The sequence below is a fragment of the Bison bison genome, unplaced genomic scaffold, assembly GCF_000754665.1.
Source record: "Bison bison bison isolate TAMUID 2011002044 unplaced genomic scaffold, Bison_UMD1.0 scf7180017864223, whole genome shotgun sequence".
NCBI lineage: Eukaryota > Metazoa > Chordata > Mammalia > Artiodactyla > Bovidae > Bison > Bison bison.
The window spans coordinates 772,594-785,662 of NW_011494795.1; the positions used below are offsets into that span (position 1 = coordinate 772,594).

Sequence of the window (13,069 nt, forward strand, 5' to 3'; positions counted from 1 at the left end):
GGTGGGGCCGGATCCGTGCTCCCGTGGGTCCAGGAAACGCGAGAGTCCCCTCCCAGTCCTGACACCAGAGCCACCACCAGGGGGATCCCTGCCCGTCACCGCAGAGCCAGCACCTTCGGGTCTTACTGCCTCACCTGACCCTGTCCAATCTTCCACAAAAACCTGGCAGGCAGCAGGACTGTGTCCTAAATTCCTGTGTCTACCCCGGCTCCGATTCTTTGACTTTTCCCCTGGAGGGAAGGCCATGCGATCTCGGGGCAGGGGAGTGTCCTGTTTGCTTACAGTCTAACTTGCCCACCCTGTGCTGCGTTCCAGAAAAGCAACGGAAGCGGTTAACTGGGATGGGCAGGACCGAGGAGCAGGGTGAGGGGCCGCTTCCCCGGGTTGGGACTCACCGGTGGTGAACTGGCCCTTCAGCTTCTGGAAGACGGGGTCCTGGGCGGTGGCCTGGGCGCGCCGGGCCAGGGACTCGGAAGCGGCGCTGGAGAACATCGTGGAGACGTTGGACACGTTCTCCAGGCCCACCCCGAATGTGCTCACCAGCTTCTTGACGAAGTTGAGGGTGTGCGGCGTAATCTTGGCGTCCGACACCGCTCCGCTCTTCTCAAACGCTACGGAGTAGCACTTGGCCAGGCCCTGCTGGAGCTGCCTGAGGACCTGGGGGACAGAGACACGGTGGGCTCGTGCAACAGAGCTCTGCACTCGAGCAAGCTGCCCCCTACCCACTGGGCACCCACCCAGCCGGCCCCACCACGGACAAAGCTCTCGGGGCGCCAGAGTGTGCAGAACCAGGGCGGGGGGTACCGTGGACGCTCACGCCATGAGCTGCGTTCTCAACAGCAAGGAACAGCATCCCAAACATTAACAGAAGAAAAAGACCCACAACCCCACCCTTTGCATTGCGCACACACTCTTCTGTTGTTCAAGGAAAAGCCTATTTCAGATCACGTCCGTGTGCTGTGCACACACACAGAGTAACACAGCACTAACGAGGGGGCCTCTCGGCCAACCAGACAACAAACGCTGATTACTTATCACCACCACTGAGGAGGCGGCCTGAGAAAAAGCTCTGGCCCCTGGAGATGATGACCCCCGAGATGACCTTTGCCCACCCCACTGCTCCTTGGCCAGTGGTGGGATTTCAGCAGTTAGATTCGGACAAGTGAACAAAAGAAGCATTTTAAGGGCAGCAATGGCTTCCTTGATGTCGCCTTCGTTTCAAGTTTTCTGCTTCGGCGTTGACGACAGCACCAGGGTGCAGACGTGGAGACTCTGCGGCTCCATCAGCCAGTCCACCCACAGACACACACGAGCGGGGAGCTCGTGTGGACAGGCCGCATCTGCGAGGGCACCCAGACCCACGCCCTCCGCGGCACACAGACCCGCCGCGTACCTCCTCGTGCCAGTTCTCCCGGAACCAGACCATCTGGTCGACGATGCCTTCCAGGGAAGACAGCAGCGTCGGGTGCAGCTCCCGCTGCATGTGCATGATACGGCTGCAGCGCCACATGGGGGCCGTGGCTCTTATGGGCCCTGGATCTGATGCAGAATGGGACTGGTTACCCACTGAACTTGGCTGCTGCTGTCCAGAATCTGAGAGCAACACACACAACGCCAATGTCAGCGCCGAACTGACCGATGGGAGAGTCGGTGCTCCGAGGACCCCCCGGCCAGAGGAACGCTGGTTCCTGCCGGCGCGGGACACACCCCGGGGGCCTCCCGGGGCTGCGAGGCAGGTGCCCTGTCCCGGGGCGCAGTGCAAGCAGAAGGCGCACGGGTGAGGGCGCGAGGCGGGCATGTGACTGCGGTCCAGGTGGGGGGCGCAGGCTCCCTGGACTCCCTCTAACTGCAGTGGGAGTCTGAGTTTTTTTTTTTTAAGGTCTGGCAAAATATTTCACAATTCATTCTTTGTATTAGCTCTGAGAATCTAGAAGTGTGCTTTCATCAAGGAAAGCCAAACCACAGATACAAATGACGTTAAAAACAAAGCTCGCTGCTACGTAAGAAAAGCTACAGAACCCCTGATGCTCATTTTTTTAAAGCTTCAACTCACTTAGAACAAACACCCTTAACTTTCAATTGACCCAAACTCCAATCCACCTAGCCAGCCAGGAGGTTGGCACGAAGACCCACCCTACAGAGGACTGGGAGCTGCCACCATCGTCGGGCGGAGGGAGTCACCTTCCTGGAAAGGCTCTGGCCTCACAGTGAGTGTGTCTACGTACTAAAGACACAGCAAGTAAGCGGTGCTTTGACTGTTTACAAAGCACCATGCTTAGTGGGTAACTGAAACCATTAAGTAGGTTATTTCTCTACGTACCACAGTAATCGTTACAGATTAAAAACCTATTGTGAATAAGTTTTTACCTTTGGTTAAGACTGATTTTTTTCTTTTTCTTTAGGCTATACTGTGTGGAAATGGGATCTTAGTTCCCTGGCCAGGGATCGAACCCGTGACCCCTGCACTGGGAGCTCGAAGCCCTAACCTCTGGACCACCAGAGAAGGCCCAGGTAAGACTGCTTTCTGTGCGGATTCTTCTGGCAGCTGAAGGTACGATTCCTTGTAACACAGTAAGTGGCATCTGTGCTATTTATCAGAACGCGTTTGTAACTAATGACTTAAGTTCAACTTTTGTTTTTTGTTTAGTCACTCAGTTGTGTCCACTCTTTGTAACCCCATGGACTGTAGCCAGGTTCCTCTGTCTGTAAGATTTCCCAGACAAGAATACTGGAGTGGGTTGCCATTTCCTCCTCCAGGGCATCTTCCCGACCCAGGGATCGAACCCACAGCTCCTGTCTTGGCAGGCAGATTCTTTACCACTGAGGCCCTGGGTTTCACATATTTTCTCCTACTTATGGATGAGATCACTGGAGTGGATGAACACCTTGTCACACTACGGAGAAGGAGAACCAGCAGCCCCCGGGAGGTCAGGTTTCGTCTTCCCACCCCGGTGTCCTCCCAGCATCTGAACACAGACGGGCCCGCGGGCTGGAGGGGAGCTGCCGGGGCGTGTGCTGGCGACAGTGGGAACCCGGACGCCCTGGGGACCCGCCCCACGGCCTGGCCGCTGCCCCCAGGAGACGTACCGCTCTTGTAGCGCTCCCGCTGCTCTATCTTCAGTGTCAGGTACAGGGTCCGGATGGGGAAGTATACAGCCTGGGGATACACGCGTCCCACCTGCTCAGAGAGAGTCAGTCGTGAGTGGGAAGGGGCCCGCACCTGGCCGGCACCACTGACTTAGCACAGACAGGAGGCCGGACTGAATAGCAAGCCCAACGTCCAGTTTAGCCAGAAAAGACCCAGGCAAGAGCAGCCTGGTGTATTCCATCAGTCTCACCCACCCAAGACTCCTTCTGGCAGAGCAACCTCACTTGTCATCTGATCTAACCTGAGGGGGCAGACACTCAGGTGCCTGCCTCTCAGGCCAGTGACAGAGAACACACAATGCCAGCCGTCTTCATTCACCAGAACTGAGAGCAGGCTGACGAAGGGGCTCCCTGGCGAGTCACTTCACTCTGTGTAACTGTAGGACGCAGGGGACTGGCCTTTTTCTTTTAGGTAAGAAATGCCAGTTTTGGTCAACTAGAGTTCTACGGCTTCTTCAGAAGGGCTGAGCAGACGTTACCCAGCTTGGCCACTGGCTGCAGGAAGGCTGGCTAATGTATGTTAAGAGATGTCCAGTGAATGATGATACCAAACAGAATCTACGTCTTTGACAGATCAACTCCAGGTGAAGTACCAGTACCCAGGACCACAGCCGCAAGCGCTCAAGGAAGAATGAAACCACTTCTGGGTGCCGTGTAGATGCTGTGCATGAGCGGCGAGCGAGCAGCGTGCCCCAGGTGCTTGGTTACAGGTTCACATGTGAGAGGCTACATACAGGACTCTGTAACTTGATAAAACAAACGCCATCAAAGGCACCAATCCCAGACCAAACGGTATCCACATGTCCCCTGCTCAGGGCCCTCCCCTGCCTCTCGGCCTTTGCGCAAGAGGAGGATAATCTGGAGCAGACCTCAAACACGGGTCATGACAGCCTTTCTACAGGCCCAATCCCCCCAGCCTGCCCCAGTGCACACGACTGTGAGCCTCCAACAGCGCGGCTGGGCAGCTGGACCGAGAGCAACAGACCCACGGCCTGCCGAGCTTTCTTCTGGGCTCAGAGCTCCCGGTCCAGGCCGTGACGGGGAGTCAGCCGTGGGCACTGACCAGGCACCCGCACCCGGTCAGTAACCCGACTGCTCGCCAGGGACCCTGCATTTTAACGGAAGGCGTACTTTACGTGTATCTTACGTGGCAACGTGTGTAAGAGAAGAAGTCAGCATCCTGACGCCGTAAGTCCAGCAGACCACTGCCCGCCAACCCCGCGGTGCTCTGCAACTACTGTCCCCTCTGCTTTACGTCAGGTGACAGCTAACTGCGCACGCCTGCCCATCCATCTTAGTTTCAAAACTCTGAGGGTGCACATTTTCTTTCTTGGAAAAAAGGATGTGAAGGGAAAACACCTTGTGACCAAAGAGGCCCTGCAGGTCCCACCTGGCTAATCAGGTTCAAAAGCAGCTTTCCCTCGGAGCCGACCAGACAGGTGAGCAGCTGTGGGATCCAGGCCAGCCACTGGATGGGCGGCACGCCGATGCAGTACTTGTCCACGGCATCTGCCAGGGTGTTCTTGTCATCGTCAAAACTCAGGAGCCACAGCACCTAAGACAGAAGGGCAGTCAGGGAGCTGAGCCAAAGTCTCCGGTTCCGGTCAGGGGACATTCCCGACATTAAACTGCCACACAAGGCACCTTTCCTGGCATCATGGGAAACATGGACAAAAGGAAGGCCCAACTGTATGATGAAACTTCACTATAGAGCTTACAGATAGATGACGCTGAGAATTTAAATACAGTTTCCGTCAAGGTTTAGCTTTAATGCCAACTACTAACTGACCTGGTCAGCTGGCTAGCGGTGGTCATGTGGACCCCACGGGCTCCAGTCTGTTACCCACACTTGCGATCTCCCCAGAACAAAATGGGCTTCTGCTCAGATCTCAGGTGACCACCACCACCCTAGTGCGAGGCCCGCTGGCAGTCTGCCGTCAGGAGACTCTGAAACCATCTCATCCACAGGAAAGCACACCCAGAGCTGGCCGTGCAGCGGCTCCTCGGCATGACTACAGCCGGCCTGTGTCCGCAGTCGGCTTTCACCACTTGGGATGTTCAGTCCAAACTCTGACGTTAGATCAAGGAATTCTAAAAACTCCTCACCTTTACTGGACAAAGTAAGTGGAACAACCTATTCTTAAGTTATCTGCAAGAACGGATTCTGGGTTGTACGGATGTGTTTCCCAGGGAAGCCAAGAGGGTGCACGCTGGGAGGGTGCTCGGGCTCAAGCAGCCATCCACTAGGCACACGTGGATACAGCCCTGTGCCCAGCGCTGCAGTGGGGTACCACGGGACGACCTCACCCTGCAGGAACCCGGGGCCTCAGCATCACACAGACTGGCTCCAGCCTGTGTGCACGGCCCTGGGAGCGAGAGGTCAGAGCCTGAGGCGCGCGGCAGGGCGTGCTCCTGGCAAAGCCCTCGCAGCCTGCAGGAATCCCCGTCCAGCGGGAGGCCCACAGCCACACCAGACCTGAGCTCTAAGACCCACCCGCACTCCAGGTTCGATTTTGCGGCTAAGAAGTCCTCTGACCCCAAGAATGTCCAGGCCTCCACTTTCCAGCTTTAAATAGAACCTACAGACTCTGTGTGCTGCCTCATGCCCAGCACGGACCAGGAGGTCGCTGAGCTTCCATCCAAACTAAAGGTTCCCAGGAAGGTCTCTGGTCAAAGCGAGTTCCTCTGGCCTCACCTTGGCCAGGTACTTCCTCGACTTGCTCTCGTTCTGGTGCCGACACGCGTGCAGGTAGCAGGTGATGGCAGACACGCCGAGATGCAGCTGCCGCTCCTTGACGAAGATGTTCTCCAGGTAGTCGCCCCACATGGCCCAGGCTTTCACCAGCACGTCGTGCATCTGCACGGCTGCAGAGAACGCTTTGTTCGCTTCCTCAGACCTGGGAGGACACAAATTGAGACCGTGAACACCGCGGGACAGAAAACCAACCGTCGTGAAGTGACCAATTCGGGGGCAGCTGGTACATTTAAAATGCTCTGTGACCACCTCTACGGAGGCTGCGAACATTGTCATCACCCCAAGGAAACCCCGAACCAAGAAGCACCACTGCCCACTGCCCCCAACCCCCAGCCCCGGTGGCCACCCATGGAGTTACTGCTGCTCTGCCTCTGTGGACTGACTACCGCACATCTCACATTAATGGACCCACAGACGGTGACTTTTTGTGTCTAGACTCTTTCAATCAGCCTCAAGTGTTTCTGAGGTTCATCCATGCTGACGTTCATGTCAACACTTCACTCCCTAGAGAAGGAGATGGCAGCCCACTCCAGTATCCTTGCCTGGGAAATCCCATGGACAGAGGAGCCTGGCAGGCTACGGTCCATGAGGTCACAAGAGAGTCAGACATGACTTCGCAACTAAACCACCACCTCTGCCAAAAGGTTTAAAGTAAAACATAATGTACATATCTTGCACAAAGTCAGAAATACTCAACCCATATTTAAGAGCTGTGTTATGTATGCTAATCCAAGAGGGTCTGGTGATCCCTGTGATTAAAGAAACATGAGGTTTATGTCTGCTGTTGAAGAAGCAGCAGCATCTCGGCCACTGTGGATCACCCTGGAAACATCCCATCCCTGCTCCCAATTACTTAGAGTGTTGAAGCAAAGACAATTTGTTTTAACGAACACAAAACTGCTTTAATGGTCTCAAAAGGTTTACAGTGATATAGAAAAGGCAAGCATAGAAACGAACAGCTACAACACAAGTGGTAAGTAAAAGGTATGCTGCGAGATTTAGAAGAGGGAATGGGTAATTTCGGAGTTGGATGGGCTTAAGAAGGCCTTAGGGAAGAAGTCATGTTTGAGCTGGGTTGTGAAGGATGATGGAGTTCACCAGAGCTCAGGATGAAAGGATGGTAACGAGGAAAGGGGGGCCGTGCAGAGTCCTGCAGAGAGTTCTCACAGCCGGTTAGTCTAGTGTGAAGCACTCTGATGGGAGACGTGCAGGAGAGGTGGGTGTGCGCCAGATCACTGAGGGCCACCGTGCTCACAAAAGTGAGACCAGGGCGTGGTGAGGAGCCAGGGCAGGGTTTTGAGCAGAAAAGTGGGGTGATCCTTCTGAGACACAAATCTGACTACTTCGTGACCGTGTTGAGAATGTGTGGGAGAGCGAAGAAACTGGAGGGAGGCAGGAGGCTTGAACTGAGGCAGTCCAAGTGCATGTGGGTGGGTGTGCAGGAGAACCGCAAGGACGGACTTAATAGGTAAACGGAAGAGAATGTGTGCGTGCTCGCCACTCAGTCATGTCCAGCTCTTTGCAACCCCATGGACTGTAGCCCGCCAGGCTCCTCTGTCCACGGAATTCTCTAGGCAAGAATACTGGAGTGGGTTGCCATTTCCTCCTCAAGGGGATCTTCCCGACCCAGGGATCAAGCCTGGGTCTCCTGCATTGTAGGCAGATTCTTTACCATCTGAACCACTAGCGAAACCCAAAATGAAGGGGTGCAAAGCTTTAATCATTTAGAAAAATGTTAGCTGTATTTTTATATTGTTGACATTTAAAATCATTTAAGCATCAGATTGGATTAGGTAAAACTTAATAGGGAATTTATAAACGTGGAAAGAAAAAATATTAAACACACTTCTAACGAAGGTAATATTTTCAAAGCATGAAATAAATTATTGACTAAAATGTCATAGATCTGCTATTTGAATTCAGATTTACCAGCCTTATTTGAAGTAATTTTCATATAACAAGAGTTTCAACAGATAAGAAAAATATCAGACTACCATAGCCATAGCATCTTTGAAATGGAATATCCTACAGTTTTAAAAATCATGGTTGTATTTTTTATTATTCTGTGCTTGAGCTTTCATTATAAAACTCATGTCTGTCCACATATAAGCCTGAATTCCTGAATTCCACATATGGTTGAATTCCTGGATCAAAGATTTCAGAAGAGAATTCAGCAATGTTCTTCATCACACAAACTGCTCACCACAGAAAGCCTGGCCCCCTCTGCTCATGATGGAGCATGGAATTTTCAGGTCATCCAAGGGGTAACTTCCTGTTAAAAAAGGCTTTTAATTCTTACTAGTAAATAAAAGTTACTTATTTCCTGGCAGCTCAGACGATAAAGAATCCGCCTGCAATGCCAGAGACGTGGGTTCGATACCTGGGTTGGGAAGATCCCCTGGAGGAGGGCATGGCAACCCACTCCAGTGTTCTTGCCTGGAGAATCCTCATGGACAGAGGAGCCTGGTGGGCTACAGTCCATGGGGTCTCAAAGAGTTGGACAAGACTGAGTGACTAAGCACAGCAATGTATTAAAGAAAATACCACTTCATTCTTATAATATTCTACTGTTTGTACACACCACATTTTGCTTATCCAGTCATTTGAGTAGTTTCAATATTCTGCTACTGTAAACAGAACTCTGTGAACCTTCATGAACGACTACCTGTTTGAGCTCCTGTTTTCAACTCTTTTCCATAAATACCTAGGAGTGGAATTGCTAGGACATAATTCTTCGTTTATAGTTTTTTGAGGACCCACCACACTGTTTTCCAGTTGACTGACCCCTCCCCTAAAGCAAGAATCACCTCCATAAAAGGAATCAACTCTGTTTCCAAGACAGCACGCTGAGAAAATGGGGCAATGAAACCATTATTGGCAGTTCCATGGTCAAGCAACTCATAGCTAAAAAGTACCACACTCAAGCCAGCTTTCTGATCCTGCTGCAAGTTACTACTTTCCTAGATACAAAAGCTGAACACCATGTCTGATGACTGATGCCAACTCATGTCAATTTCTAGCTTCATCTTCACATTGCTTTTTAAGTTACAAACAATTATTTAAATAATCTGATGAGTCTTTCTCTCACCCGCCACCTATATAACACACATACTTGTTAATCTGAGCCAAGAACATCCCCTTCAGCGCATAAAATTCAGCCGTCATCTCTTTCGTGAAGTATTTTAAGTTTGTAGATTCAATAACTTCAAGGCCCTGTTTGTAAAAACAGAAAGGTTCTTGAACTTGCTAGACACTCATTGAAAACCTGATTAAAATATTGATCCAGGCAGTTAAGTCCTAAAGGTCACTGACAAATGTATTTTAAACTGATGAGGCTTGCCTACCTAGAATATTTATTGACTGACAAGGAGTATTTAAACTGAATCACTAAACACAAATTCAGTTCCAGACACCTTAATGGTATTATTTTTTCCAAAGCTTTAGATATCTTGTCAGTTTCATTGTTAATTTCCCTCTGAACATAGATAGCCCAAATCTACATATGCCCCCACAGTCCTGCAATTTTTAGTTTTCGTTCTATATTACCCAAGAATATGGCAGATTAGAGACCGTGGCATATAATTCAAATACTCGAGTGGCTTCCTGTCCCCTTCTCGTTCTGGCAGAACTGCTCCCTGAGACCAAGAGTCCCACAGTGCTCCAGTCCCTTTTCCTGTTGTCTGAGGCAGGAGCTGGCCCAGGGACCCTCACTGCCAGGGCAAGGACGGGCACTGGGTCCACCTGGCACCCTACCTGCATACACTCGTTCTTGCCCATGACGCCTGCCAGCTGGAGGTAGCATTTGACCTGCTGCCGAATCTTCTGGAAGCAATCCACAATAGGGACAGTTGGAATGGTGTGGATACGACTTAATATATCCAGAGCCACATTGACCAGGCCCTGCTTCCGGGCAATTTTTCCATATTGGATAATCGCTGAAGCCGACGCGTGAACCCCAAGCATAGCATTGTTTGAACTTGGGTCGTGCTGAGAACTGTTTTCATATGCAGTTACAATAGCTGGAGAGGAAAGAAGTGACATTTCAGTCCACGTCAGACATTTCTCAGTTTAAGGCTTAAATAAAAAATGAAACACACACACAGGGCGGCTTATGAACATGGGAAGCTCTGTGATCAGCCCGCGTTACTCTGCCTCGCGTTTGCATCAAAGGGATGATCTAAGAAGCACCAACTCCCCGGTGGAGAGCTACCCTCTTGGCCAAGGCTGCTCTGGATAAAAAGAGGCCTGGCAGGTCTAGGGAGAGCAGCAGAGGGGCCCAGGGAAGCTGCGCAAGGCTCCACCCGGCCCCCCGAGGGCAGGTCTTAGGAGTGGGGGGCCTTCAGAACAAAGGGCCAAGACCCAGAGCTCTGATCCCACTAGTCCACGCCCCTGGGGCCAGCAGGCAGCTGTGTGGCAGCAAGCCTGTCCCGGGTGGAGAAAGGGAGCAAGGAGGGAAATTCTTCCCCTCTTTCACCACCTTCATCTTTACCCTCGTCATACCAACCACCTCTACCACACCTGCCAAGAAACAGAAGATTCGGTAAAAGAAAAAACAAACAAAAAGAGAACAAACAGAAAAACACAGCCAAGACATGAAACCGGAACAGTGGGTGTCTGGAAAATTACATGGTGGAGGCATGCCGGACCAGGTGGGTTTACCCTGGTAATGATGCTGCCGCCACATGAACACGCTGCTCCAGTGGGACAGGTCGTCCGACACGATGGGCAGCCGGTTCCGCCACGTCTTCACCACCGTCTTCATGTCGTGCAGGCTGTTGTTCCTCCCCAGGTTGGTGGGCTGCAAGCCTGCGTTAATCTGAGCAGCTTCCTGAAGTTCGATGATTTGCTGGGCTGCCTAAGGGGACCAGGGTGAGAGATTCCACGGTGAGCAGGGCGCAAGGATTGGATGAGGAAGGCAAAGCACAGCTGACCAGGAGTGTCTCCTGTGAAGGGCCCAGGATTCAAGAGGATGCTCTGGGATTTACTCAGATGCGGCATCTGACTTATTCCACGCCTCACACATGACTCTCGGGATACCACCCCCCCCACTCTTAAGACCTCCGCCTCCGGCTGCCGTGACACCGGAGCCTAAAGAACAGCGGGGTCCACGCTGCCCCCTCCCGCCCCCACAACTATCCCTTTGCCCTCCCTCTGCCCCCCGCTGAGTGTGGCTCTCAGTAGGTCTTTGACAACGCCTCCTGCCCTCAAGTTTTCCTCCGTCAACATCTGAACCCCAGGGCCACATCAATCATCTCGAACACGGCTCTGATGCTCTCTCCTGGTTGACACATGTATTCTCACCACCCGCCTACCCATCTGTCCAGGCGCCCCCCCTTTACACCCAACACATGCCGCTGGCTGCAAACGGGCGGTGCCCTCTGGAGCCCCTCTTGGCTGGGGGTGGGGGCTGGGGCGCACCTCTGAGCCTTTTCCCACTGTTAATTTCACACTCCGTTCCCCATAGCGATTCTTCCCTTCTCTGAATCTTGGGTTTATCTGTGTTTGTCTTCACATGGCACCGAGTCACAGACGCCCCCGTAAAACTTGGCTTCTTAAGGATATGCCCTCTCTCTTCAGCCTAACTCTTTGAGAAGAAATGTTTTTAAACTCTCTGAATTGTCTGAACCCCCAAACACAGCACCAAGTTCAGGACACAGTATCCTTTTGTTTGATCTTAATTTTAAAAATTGTCTACAAGAATTCACACTTTCCATCCGTATCTATACTTCAAGTTTAGTTCATTGCACTCAGATTTCTGAAACCCTAATGGGTATTTGTACTGTAACAGCTTTACCGAAGTATAATTTAAACATCACTGAAAGCACCCTTTCAGGCGTACGGTTCAGTAGTTTTTAGCACTGAGCTTCCTCAACTTACCATGGTGTCATGTCCCAACACACTCATCATAAGTTGAAAATATCTGAAGTTGAGAATGCGTTTAACACACCGAACCTACCAGACGTCTAGCTTAGCTGACCTGAATGTGCAAAGAACACTCACACTACCTAACACAAGGCCTGTTTAATGATGAAGCACTGATTTTCTCACATGATGAAAATGAAAAGCAGAACGGCCGTCAGCAGGGGGCTGTCTGCCGTCAGGATCTCGGGGCTGACCAGGCGCTGACGCTCGGCGCCACCGCCCAGCACCAGAGAGCATCGTACACGCATGTTGGTCCGGAAAAACATTCAGATCCAGGATTCGAAGTATGGTTTCTACTGAACATATACTGCTTTCAAGCCCAAAATAATAGATACGAAAAGGGAAAATATCAAACCAAAGAGATAAAACTGCTTCGATGAACTTCTGGTTCACTATGATGAAGACAAGATAATCTAAGTATATTAATAACTACGTAATTTTAAAAGCCTATAAAAAACTACACTATAAAAATTAATGTAGCAGTTTTAAGTCTCAGAACTACTCTTTCCAGAGGAAAAAAAGTGTGAGCATTGTGAACTACTGTTAAAACGGCAGCCTACAGTTATCCCTCATTCAGCCACACTGGGAGCTGCTCTGCGCCAGACGAAAGAGGCCAAGAGCTGGCACGACCCAGGGTGTGTGCGTGTATCTGCACGTATGTACGTGCGTGTGCACACACACAGGGGCCGGGAGGATGGGAAGAAGGAATTTCCATGCAGGGGGCGGTGTGCGCAAGGGGGCTGTGGGGAGTCACTGACCGGTGGCCCGTGTGGCTGAACGAGTCAGAAACAGTGAGGATGGAACACAAAGAAAGAAACCAAGGCGCAGGCTACTTAACTGCAGCCTTGGAGTCTCAGAGGAAGAGGCCCTGCTCAGACTGAACAGCAGCAGCACACTGAGGCTGGCACGGTGGGCATCAGAGCATACTCCTCAAGCAAGAAAACCATCACAGTCACCCCTGAGGGAGGCCTTCCTTCACCAAAACCCCTGGACGCCCCGAACACCAGAAGCCACGTTTCAGTCCTCTCCCTTCTGACTCTAGCTGTCCTCTCCCCAAGCCCGAGTACAAATGGTGGGGGAGGACGGGGGGAAGGAGTTTCCTCTGCCGTCCAGCTCCGCTCACAGCCCTCAGCCTGAACGGGAGGGGCTCTGCTGGGAGGGACCCCCTGGAGAAGGGCTCCCCCATCCCCCCAAGAAGAGCCCCTGAGAAGGCACCCCGTCCCCCCGAGAAGGGACCCCCTGGAG

The 13,069-nt window shown here is 52.0% G+C and overlaps 1 protein-coding gene across 1 annotated transcript in view; it reads right to left on the reverse strand.

The window, feature by feature from the left end:
• The window catches only part of TRRAP (transformation/transcription domain-associated protein), a 91,628-nt gene that overhangs the window by 9,274 nt on the left and 69,285 nt on the right, over window positions 1-13,069 (reverse strand). Inside the window, exons 61-69 of the mRNA XM_010845741.1 lie at window positions 11,977-12,013; window positions 10,529-10,757; window positions 9,656-9,921; window positions 9,015-9,115; window positions 5,843-6,044; window positions 4,538-4,702; window positions 3,088-3,178; window positions 1,394-1,539; window positions 396-657 (exon numbers count right to left, since the gene is read on the reverse strand). Of these exons, the coding sequence (XP_010844043.1) occupies window positions 396-657; window positions 1,394-1,539; window positions 3,088-3,178; window positions 4,538-4,702; window positions 5,843-6,044; window positions 9,015-9,115; window positions 9,656-9,921; window positions 10,529-10,757; window positions 11,977-12,013 (1,499 nt within the window). The remainder of the gene's footprint in view (window positions 1-395; window positions 658-1,393; window positions 1,540-3,087; window positions 3,179-4,537; window positions 4,703-5,842; window positions 6,045-9,014; window positions 9,116-9,655; window positions 9,922-10,528; window positions 10,758-11,976; window positions 12,014-13,069) is intronic.